Source organism: Tupaia chinensis, unplaced genomic scaffold (genome assembly GCF_000334495.1).
Source record: "Tupaia chinensis unplaced genomic scaffold, TupChi_1.0 Scaffold146907_1, whole genome shotgun sequence".
Classification (NCBI taxonomy): Eukaryota; Metazoa; Chordata; class Mammalia; order Scandentia; family Tupaiidae; genus Tupaia; species Tupaia belangeri.
This window is the reverse complement of record NW_006206760.1, coordinates 1488851-1500176: the sequence shown is the minus strand read 5'-3', so window position 1 is coordinate 1500176 and position 11326 is coordinate 1488851. Positions and strand designations below refer to the sequence as shown.

At 43.1% G+C, this 11326-nt stretch overlaps 1 protein-coding gene across 1 annotated transcript in view; it reads left to right on the top strand.

Annotated features, from left to right (window-relative positions):
* The window catches only part of N4BP2 (NEDD4 binding protein 2), a 71828-nt gene that overhangs the window by 11134 nt on the left and 49368 nt on the right, over positions 1-11326 (top strand). The window contains 2 exon segments of the mRNA XM_027768590.1: positions 5513-5849; positions 11206-11326. The exon segment at positions 11206-11326 is cut by the window's right edge and continues 25 nt beyond it. Coding sequence (XP_027624391.1) covers positions 5627-5849; positions 11206-11326 — 344 coding nt within the window. The 5' untranslated portion in view covers positions 5513-5626.

The window sequence follows — 11326 nt, the reverse complement described above, 5'->3', positions numbered from 1 at the left end:
ACGGTCATGCGCTCGATAGCAAAAAAAAAAAAAGAAAAGAAAAAAAAAAGAGAAATCAGGAAGGAAACTTAAAAAAAAAGTCTTGGGCTGGCGAGCCCAAGGGCTGTCTGTCTGGCAAGCACACATGCCCTATAGCAAAAAAACAAAACAGAACAAACAAACAAAAAAACAACAAACAAACCCAAAACCAAATAACCTTTTGGGCCAGCTAGCAGTATGGTGATTAAGGCAGCTGGATCCCACATAACCAGCTGCACAATTTGAGCCCTAGACCTGGTGACTTAAAGAACCTGCCAGGCATGTGTGCATGCATGTGCCGAATCCTGAAAGAAGAGGAGATTGCAGCATAACCATCCCCTATGCAGGGGTGGGGGAAAGGGAGTCTCACTTACCACCTGTGGCTCTAAAACAGCTAGCACACTCCCCCCCAACAAATTTTTAAAACATCATAGAAATTGTCTTTCATTTGCATCGCTTATTGAATGATTGAATTTTTTTGTTCTTCTTAGAATACATAAGGACAGATAGCATTTAAATAACCTTTCAAATGTGGAGTGTCCCCTACTTCATGAAAACTTAGCATATTTGAATTAGAAATTCAAGTTAAGGGTGGATATCGGAATTAAAAAGGCTTTGCACAAAGTACGTTTTTCATTTAGGGAATCAAGCACAGCTCTCTTTTTTTGTTGTTGTTTATAAGCCAGGGTGTGCATGACTCACCAGGGAGAGACAGAGAAGAGAGAGCATCCCTCCCCCACGCAGGGAGCTTAGGCACTTTCCAATCCCTTCCTCTTTCTCCATCGCAGGATTTTGGGCTTGCATATTCATGTCTAGTGTGTTTCTGAAGCCTGCGGGTCTGAGACTTGAACTGTGGGGTTGGCCATGTGATATTGGTTTCCTTAACCACTAGGCCTTTGGGACCAGTTCTGGTTTTTTTGTTTTTTGGAGAGGTTTTTGCTATAGGGCGCGTGCGCTCGCCAGACAGACAGAGACAGAGAGACAGAAAGCGAGAAATCACCCCCCAGGGGGGCTGGCCACGCCGCAATCCCTTCTCCTCCATTCTCCTCTCGGGATCTTGGGCACACACGCACACACGCACACACGCACGCCAGGAGTTTTAAGCCACCGGGTCCAGGACGCGAACTGCGGTCGACTACGTGGGAGTCCAGCAACATAGCCATTACGCCAACTGCTAGTCCCGAGTTCTGTTATTTTTAAACATTTAAAAAATCAATATGCTTGAAGTGTGGTATATTTAAAAAACTCCTATTAGGAAAATATTTAGACATGTCAAAAAGTAGAATAGTATATTGACCCTACCTACACACTCCTCCTAGATTCAGTTTTTTTTTTTTTAAGAGAGATTTTTGCTATAAGGGCACGTGTACTCGTCAGAGAGACAAAGAGAAACAGAGAGACAGAAAGTGAAAAATCACCCCTCAACCCCCGGGGGGGTGGCCACACTGCAGTCCCTTCTCCTCTTGGAATTTTGGCCATGGACGCACATGCACCTGGCGTAAGTTTCAAGCCTCCGGGTCCAGGATTTGAACCGTGGTCGGCTATGTGGATGTCCAGCAACATAAGCATTATGCCAGCTGCTGGTCCCAATTCAATAATTGTTAATATTTTGCCATATTTGCCTTTTTTTTTGTTTTTAGTTTTTGCTATAGGGAATGTGTGCTCACCAGAGAGGAAAGCAGAGAGAGAGAGAGAAAATGAGAAATCACCCCCCGAGGGGATGACCATGCCACAGTCCCATGTCTTCCAGTCTCCTCTTGGGATTTTGGCCATATGGGATCTGACTCCCTTAGCCACAAGGCCATGGCGATCCAGCCCCCTTAACCACAACTCTAGTGGATTTATCATTTTTTAATAGCCTTCTTTTTTCCCCAAAGAATCATCTTATGACTTTGTTGATCTGCTTTCATGTATTTTTATTTTCTATTTTCTGCTCTTTCTAGGTTCTTTGAAGTCTTCGAGTTTAACTCGCTTTATTTAATTTTTTTTAGATTTGTGCCACAAGGTGCATTTGCTCATTCAAAGAAACAGAGAGAGAGGGAAAGTAAGAAATCACCCCCCAGGTGGGATGGCCACCTGTTCCTTCTCCTCCATTCTTCTCTTGGGATTTTTGTGCATGTATGCACACATGTCTAGCATGGCTTTCAAGCTGTCAGGCCTAGGACTTGAACCACATAGCCTTATGGGATCCAGCCACCTTGACCTCCACGCCATTCTGTCAAAGATTTTTTTATTTAGATTTTTTTAGGTGTTTGCCATAAGGTGCATGTGCTTGGCAGAGAGAGAGAGAGACAGACGGAGGTAAAGTGAGGAATCATCCGCTGGGGGAATGGCCATGCCACAATCCCATCTCCTCCATTCTCTTGGGAGTTCTGGGCACACGCGCACACATGCTTGGCATGATTTTAAGCCACTGGGTCTAGGACTCGATCTGTGGTCAGCCAAATTGAAACACAGGACGAGGAACTATAATAGTTAAAACAGTGCAGACAAAGAATAGAGTGGGACGAATCAATCAGTGTTTCCAGAATTGCTATATAGCTAATCAGATCAAGACCCTGTGGTAGCAGGGAATGGACAAACGTGTCAACCTGATAACCGATTAGAGAATGGGAAACAGAACAGAAAACTCAGAAATAGACCAACAGAAGTATAACCCTCACCCTTTTCTTCCCCATAGGACATGTGTGTTTTCCAGAGAGAGACAGAGGGAAATAAGAAGTCACCCCCAGGGACCAGCAGTTAGCGTAATGGCTATGTTGCTGGACTCCCACGTAGTCGACCGCGGTTTGAGTCCTGGACCCGGTGACTTAAAAAAAAAGCCAGGTGCGTGTGCATGCATGCCCAAGATCCCAAGAGGAGAATGGAGGAGAAGGGATTGCGTTGTGGCCATCCCCCCTGGGGGGGTGATTTCTTGCTTTCTGTCTCTCTGTCTCTCTCTGTCTGTCTGGCGAGCGCACGCGCCCTATAGCAAAAACCTCTCCAAAAAAAAAAAAAAGAAGTCCCCCCCTAGAGGGGATGGTCACGCCAGTACCTCCCCTGCATTCTCTCCACATGCACATGCACATGCACCTGGCACGAGTTCCAAGGCGTCAAGTCTACAACTTTAATCACGATTGGTCACGCGGGAGTCCAGCCCCTTAGCCACCACGCCATCTGCTGGTCCCTCTAGTAGTTTTATGTTTTGTTTTGTTTTGTTTTGGAGAGGTTTTCACTATAGGGCGTGTGCGCTCGCCAGACAGACAGAGAGAGACACGGAGACAGAAAGCGAGAAATCACCCCCCTGGGGGATGGTCATGCTGCAATCCCTTCTCCATTCTCCTCTCGGGATCTTGGGCACGTACGCACACGCGCCTGGCGTGAGCTTTAAGCCACTGGGTCCGGGACGCGAACCGCGGTCTACTATGTGGGAGTCCAGCGACATAGCCATTACGCTAACTGCTGGTTCCCCCCCCCCCCAGTAGTTTTAATAACACGAATGAGTATTGACTTTTGCCAGTTCTTTCTTTATGCATCGACTTTTTTTGCATCGACTGATATGAATGTGATTTTTTTCTTTCTTAGCCTGCTAAGAGATTTTGCTCTGAGTGATATGGAGAACCACTTGAGGGTTTAGAGCAGACTCTGATTCAATCTGAGTTAGGTTGTGTAGATTGCTGTGGTTAGTATGTTGGAAATAGGAGGTACAGGGTGCAAACAGGGAGACTAGTTAGGAGATAGGAATACAGGGGAAATATGATGGTAATCAGACTGAATGCTTAGAGCAGGTTTTTGGAGAACTATCAGACATTGAGTTTTGGATAAGTTAGGTTTGAAATGATTAGACACATCCACGCAGAGAAAATAAGTAGACTATCTGTAGTTCTGCTCTGGATATAGGCGTCTTTTTCCTTGCAGGGCTTACATCTTTAGTGAAATATGGGTAATAAATGCATTAAATAAAGCATATATGTAAGAAGATGATTAAAGCTTATGGAGAGAATTCAGGTAGGAACAAGATGGAGAAGTGGTATTGGGTTACTGAGGTGCTGAGAAGATAACATTTGAATAATGATAAACAGTGAGAAAATAAATCTCATAGATCAGTGATCCCCAGCCAGGCACCAGGGATTGGTTTCATGGAAGAGGGGTTTCCCACACGAGTTTCCCACAGACTCCGGGCAGGGGAGAGAGGATGGTTACAGTTTGACTCGGTTGTATCGCATTTATGGTGCACCTTATTAGTGTTATGATCACATTGTAACATATAATAACATCATTACACAACCTACCATAATGCAGTATTTTCCAGCTGCTCCTCAGTGCTAGCATCACTGCCTCAGCTCCACCTCCATTCAGCAGGCGTTAGATTCTCACAAGGAGCTTGGAACCTAGAGCTCTTCCATGTGCATTTCACAATAGGGTTTGTGCTCCTATGAGAATCTAATCCTGCTGCTGATCCAACTGGAGGCAGAGCTTAGGTGGTAATGCAAGTGATGGGGAGTGGCTGTAAATACTTAGGATGCTTTGCTCACTCACCTTCTACTTAACTTATTTTGTGTAGCCTGGTTTCAGTACAGACCAGCCAGTACTAGTCCATGGCCCGGGGATTGGGGACTCCTGTTAGAGGTACTTGGGAGAAAAGTAGTTCAGGTAGAGGGAGCCAAGATGTGTAGATGTTCCCAGGTGAGACCATGATTGGTGTGTCTGAAGAAGAAAGAACAGTGTCTAGAGTGGCAGGAGCAAGGCTTTGAAAGAGGATTGGGGAAATGATAGACTAATTAAGTATCTGGGTTATAGGCTCTTTTCAGGGCTCTGGCTTTTATTGTAAGATAGGACTAATAGTTGACAGAAGGGAGGTTTCCTTCGCAGTTTATAATAGAGTCACGCTGGCTGCTGTGCTTCGTGGACTGCAGTGGCAGGGGTGGAAGCAGGGAGGTTGGTTTGGAGACTGTTCCAGTAACCCACGCAAGAGGCTATGGTAGCTGAGGCTAGGGCGGTCACAGTAGAAATGGCGAAGAACGATCGTATTGTGGATACATTTTGGGGGTTGCACTGACAGTATCGGCTAACCAGTTGGATGTGAGATGAGCGGAGTCAGGGATTATTCCAATTTGACCTGCTCAGTTGGAAGGATAGAGTCGCATGAACTGAGATGGGAAAGGTGGAGAAGACTGTGTTTGACAATGGGTAACCAGGAGCTCAGTTTTGGACATGTTAAGTTTGTGCTGCCTATTTATGAATACTGTTCTATGCTTTTTAAAACATGAAATAATGCTCATAAAGCAGTGTACTTACTGCTCTGAGATGTATTGCATCTTGTTCCTATCTGAATTTTTAACATGTTCAGTCCTGGCAAAAACCCAAATATTTTGGAAAGAGAGAGAAATTCTTTGCTTTTGGCTTTGCTGCCAGAGTCGATGGTGCTCTCTTAAGCGTTCAAGATGTCATTCCAGTTTTAGTAATGGACGTATCATCGAATGGTCTGAGTGTTTTTAATTGCTTTCTATTTTAGGTCTTTTCACTGCTGGATTGTGCAAGCTGTTTAACCCTGTTTTCTTTGAATTATGATTTAACTATCGCCCATCTTAAATAAGAAAAGGGGACCATTTTAGTTTTGGAAATCAGAATGCCAAGGAGAAGGAAAAATCTTGGGGGCACTCCTTTTCGGAAGACCGCAGCCCCTCAGAAAGTTGTTGTATCCAGTGTTGCTAGTTGCGAGGAGCCCAGCGCAGCCTCCGTGTGCAAGACGAAAGCCGATCAGGAGGAGCTCTTCTCCAGTGTCTCGGAGATGTTTTCCGATCTGGATCCCGACGTAGTGTATTTGATGCTTTCTGAATGTGATTTCAAAGGTGAGAAAAAGTTTAGTTTGAACCCTTTGCCTCTTCTAAGAAGAAGTCCTGTGTGCCAGATGCAGTAGTAACACAGAAGAACGACTGACTTCTATTTCTCATCTCAGTGTCTGCTGTGGGCAGGGTTCTAAGTCTGGTCTTAGGAGGGACCTGAACGAGAGTGAAGGATGGTTTCTGCTTTTAATTAAGAAGTGTATGGTTCTTGGGACCAGCAGTTAGCGTAATGGCTTTGTCGCTGAACTCCCATATAATCGACCGTGGTTCGCGTCCCAGACCCGGTGGCTTAAAACTCACTCCGGGCGCGTGTGCGTGCGTGCCCAAGATCCCGAGAGGAGAATGGAGGAGAAGGGATTGCGGCGTGGCCATCTCCCCTGGGGGGTGATTTCTCACTTTCTGTCTCTCTGTCTCTCTGTCTGGCGAGTGCACGCGCCCTATAGCAAAAACCTCTCCAAAAAAAAAAATAGTGTATGGTTCTAGATGTAAGACATGCATAGAGATAGCATCCTCTGTTTTATTTCTTTGTATTTTCCTTCCACAGCGGGTCGTCCCTATTGACATTATGGGATGACATTATGGGATGACGTTATGACATCCTCCTTCTAAGTGGCTCGCTGTCCTGCGCATTGTAGGGTGTTTAGCAGTGACCCTGACCTGTACCTACTAGATGCCACGAGTGTTCCACGCCCAGTTGTGACCATCAGTAATGTCTCTCTAGATTGTCATTTGTTCCTGGGAGGCAAAATCGTACCTGGTTGTGAACCATTGCCCTAGAACGTAAGCTCCGTAAAGACAGAGATTTAAAAATCTGCGTTGTTGTACCTGTTGTATCTCTAACCTATGAAATAGCAATTGGGCCCTCGCAGTAGCGTAGTAAATCTTTATTGAATAACTAGGAAGTGATAACTACGGAAATAAGAGCTGATGAAGGGTGGTTAAACCAGTAAGGTTAACTTGATGAAGTTTCGTAGTGTAAGGTTAAACCAGTAAGGTTAAACCAGTGCGGTTTAACACATTGACTTTGGAGTCATGAACTGGGTTGGATTTTTAGGTCTACCACTAACCTCTGTGACACTCAGTTCTCTAATTTTTTTTTTTTTAAGAGAAATTTTTGCTATAGGGCATGTGCACTCGCCAGAGAAACAGAGAACAGAGATAGAGAGACAGAAAGTGAGGAATCACTCCCTGGGGGGATGGCCATGCCACAATCCCTTGTCCTCCATTCTCCTCTCAGGAACATGGGCATGCATGCACATGTGCCCGCCATGGGTTTTAAGTCATGGGGTCCAGGACTTGAACGGCAGTTAACTATGTGGGAGTCTAGCAATGTAACCATTACGCCATCTGCTGGTCCCAGCTTTCTAATCTATTAATGAGGAAAATAATGAATGGATCTTAAAGGACTTTCTGAGTAAGGATTGAGTTCTGTTGTTGGTAAAGTCTTCTATATAGTAGGTTATGAATAACTTGTAATGAATTATTTAGAATGTTTATAGAGGGAAATCTAATACACATTTGTTTGGAGGAGTAAATGTTGATGCTTAATATCGTATTGACCAAGTTAGTATCAGACAAGATTATACTAGGCTTGGCAAGTCCTGGTAATGAGTGATAAACATTTTTTCCCCCTAAAATTATTTATTTTAATTTTATTTATTCATTCATTTATTTTAATTTGACCAGAGAGAGACACACACAGAGAGAGAGGGAAAGTGAGAAAGCAAGCCACCAGGTCCAGTATTCGAACCACAGTTGGCCATGTGGGAGTGTCCAGCGCCTTAACCACCATGCCACCTGCTGGTCCCAATGAGTGATGAACTTTTGTTTTTACTCATTACGTGGTCTGTGTGGGGAGCATGTCTTCTTTCTTATTGAGATATGTAGCTAGAAAACCAGGTTTCAGCAGTACATTCAGATGCTAGGAGCAGTAGTATGTAGAGTTTTCTAAGTTACTTTATTTATTTCCTAATTTCCATGTCTTTAAAATTAATTTATTGTATATACATGACAATGGGGGATTTCAAGGAAACTATATTGTCCTATATCCTAACAAGAACTTTATTTCTCTTTTTCAGGATCTTCTGTAGCCCTTGTAGATACACACTTGATGTTTTGAGTAGTTTGGAATAGCATTGGTGTAGTTTCGTAGTGTACTTTTTTTTTTTTTTTGAGAGGTTTTTTCACTATAGGGCGCGTGCGCTCGCCAGACAGACAGAGAGAGACATAGAGACAGAAAGCGAGAAATCACCCCCCAGAGGGGATGGTCACGCTGCAATCCCTTCTCCTCCATTCTCCTCTTGGGATCTTGGGCACGCACGCACACGCGCCCGGCGTGAGTTTTAAGCCACCGGGTCCAGGACGTGAACTACGGTCGACTATGTGGGAGTCCAGCGACATAGCCATTACGCTAACTGCTGGTTCCCCATAGTGTACTTTTTTGATTTTACATAGCATAAACGTTTTTTCAATGTTGCTGCAGTCTTTATATATTCAAACAGTTTTCCAATGTTCCGTTGAGTTTTGTTCTAATTTATTAATCTCATTTTTTTAATGAAAAATTAATATTGCAGAAAACTTCTTGGCTCTTTTTTCTATGTCTCTGTTCTATTTTTTTTTTTCAGTTTGCTATAAGGTGTGTGTACTCACCAGAGTGATGCACAGAGAGAGAAAGAGGGAAAGGGAAAATGAGAAATCACCCCCTGGGGGAATGGTCACACTGCAGTCCGTTTCCTCTTGGGATTTTGGGTGCACACATACACGTTCTATGTGTTTTTCAAGCCGCTGGGTCTGGGACTTAAACTGCATAGTCTGCCATGTGCGATCCAGCTGCCTTAACCTCCACGCCACCTGCTGGCCCTAAGTCCCAGAATTTGATTTTCTTGTACCACAGAGTAAGAACAACTTTTGGTTCTTGGAAACATACTGCTGAATTGCCTACCAAGGAAGCATGCCGATTAGTAGTACCACCATCGTGTAGGTGAATTCACCATGCCCTTCAGCATTGTGCAGTAGTATTTTACGATTTTAATAGATAGAAAATTGTACCTTTTCTTTTCTTTAAGGTATAACAAAGTAGGGAGGTTATTGAAAGAGGGGGAAGGAAAAACATTGCTCCCAAGATGGGAAGAGTCCCGGAAAATGAGTTGCCATGTGCCTTTTCTTAATTTGTGCCTTTTTAAGTGAAGAGGAATGTTGGAACATGTGTTGTACGTGATTGTTCATTAATTCATGTATTTACTTGTTTATTAATCGAAATGGATTCTTACTAATTTTACATACTTGGGGGTACAGTGTGGTGTTTCGGTACTTACGGATTGAGTAATGAACAAATCGGGATATGAAACATAACCATTATCTCACACGTTCGTTTGTTTCTTTGTGGTTAATTCTCGTATTTTTGTGTAAATGTGGTTCATTCATTTTTTTGTTGTTTTCATACCGTAGTTTTATTTTTTTTCCCACATCCTCTGTCGAGGAGTTTTCTGGTTGTGTAATCACTTTCTGTCCTGATCTTTTTCTTACTTAATGCTCTTTTTCATGATCCACATGGTATTTTTGAAGTTGGTCTTTATTTTTTTCCTGTCATTTAGATTTTTTTCTGTAGAATTACTTCTTACATTTGCTTTCTTTTTTTTCCCCCCCCCTCCCTTTTCTTTTTTCCACTTCTAGGGCTTCTCGCCTTTGTATTTTTGCTGTGATCTCCTGGGTCTCTGCCAGGCTCACGCCCTGCACCCCTCTTTGTTTTTCTTCCTAAGGGATCACTAATTGGGTACTTACTAGCCCTGTGCACAGTACTTCTTCATGGGTTATCTCACTTAATCCTCACAGCCACTTCTGAGGTAGGTACTTTCCTTATCCCCACATTCCCCTGCTCAAGGTGTCGTAGCCAGCGAGTAGGGATTGATGTGCTGGCCTTCTGACTCCAGACCAGAGCGGCTACCTACCGAGCTGTGCTGTGTCCAGCTCTCTCTTCCTTAAAACAAAACAAAACGAAGATAAAGTACAAAAATCTCTCAAATTTCAAATACTTAAAATGTCTAATAGTGGGACCAGCAGTTAGTGTAATGGCTATGTCGCTGGATTCCCAAGTAGCCGACCGCGGTTTGAGTCCTGGACCCGGTGGCTTAAACTCACGCCAGGCACGTGTGCATGCATGCCCAAGATCCCAAGAGGAGAATGGAAAAAAAAAAAAAAAATCTAATGGCTCCTGTTTGTGTTGGACTGGAAAGAGCTCAGCCTTGGAGTCAGACACGCTAGTCCTGGCCCTCAAGAGCCCCGGGCTCCCTGTGTGACTTGGACCAAGTTAACATACTTTTTGAACTTCATTGTTTTCATGTGTTTAGAAGGAACCAGGAGCAATGTACTGAATAGTATTGTTTGAGGATTCAGCGAGGTGATGTATAAGAAGCATCTATCCCTAATACTGTGACTGGTATTTTTCCTACAAGTCTCTTTAGAAAAGAAAATGAGTACTTCTTGGGACCCTCCTCAGTGTCTCCCATTCTTCCCGTCCAGTTTGCTGTCTCTCTCATCCACCACACCCAGCACCGTGCCCACATCCCAGCTAACTTCTCTTACCACCTTAAACACGCTTTCTGTTTTCATGCCTGGCTTTACCTTTGCCCCTCTTGTGTTTGGCAACTTGCTTTTTCATCTTCAAATCCCAGTTCACCTGTCACCTGACGTGAAATCGTTCCTCATTTTCCTATGTTCTGCTATGGCATTTGTACTTTATCAAACGTGTGCATTATTTCATCTGTATTCCATACAAGGTAATTATCTTTTAATGTACTTATCTTTAATGTCCCTTCATTGAGACTGTAGGGTCCTTTGAGTACAGTAGAGTCCACTGTACTTTTGGTACATAGTACATGCTCATAGATTTTTTTTTTTGGTAAGAAGTGAATTTGTTGCATAGACCATACAAATAAATCAGATTTACTGAGAGAATATATAGAATGCTTAATATTTAAAAGGATTCGGAGCAGGTAAGTATTTGTTGACTAAATCCAGTTGGCTTAGGACTTTTGTAAATAATCCAAATACATATAAATATATCTATAATTTATACATTTACTCAATAAGTTCATCAAAAAATAAAGCAAATTACTTACTGTAGTTTATCAGCCTAGCTGTCTGAAACAACAATATTGCATGTTTCCGTTATTTTCCATTTTCACTCATACCAACTTTGAAACGTTAGTAAAATATTATGCTTAAGAAATGAGTTGAATATTATCCATTTCTCTTTATTTTGCTCAGTGCGAAATCCAGTATAGTCTTACCTGGATTTTAATACAGTGATATGTTTCATGTGTTATATGCTTTTTTTGTGGTTGATGATGTTGTTCTTGCACAGTTGACAATGCCATGGATTGTCTGTTAGAATTATCCGCTACTGACACTAAGATAGAACCATCTGCCCCCAACGCCATTGCTTCTGAGACCACCATTGCAGCCGGAAGTGCCATAATGGAAGA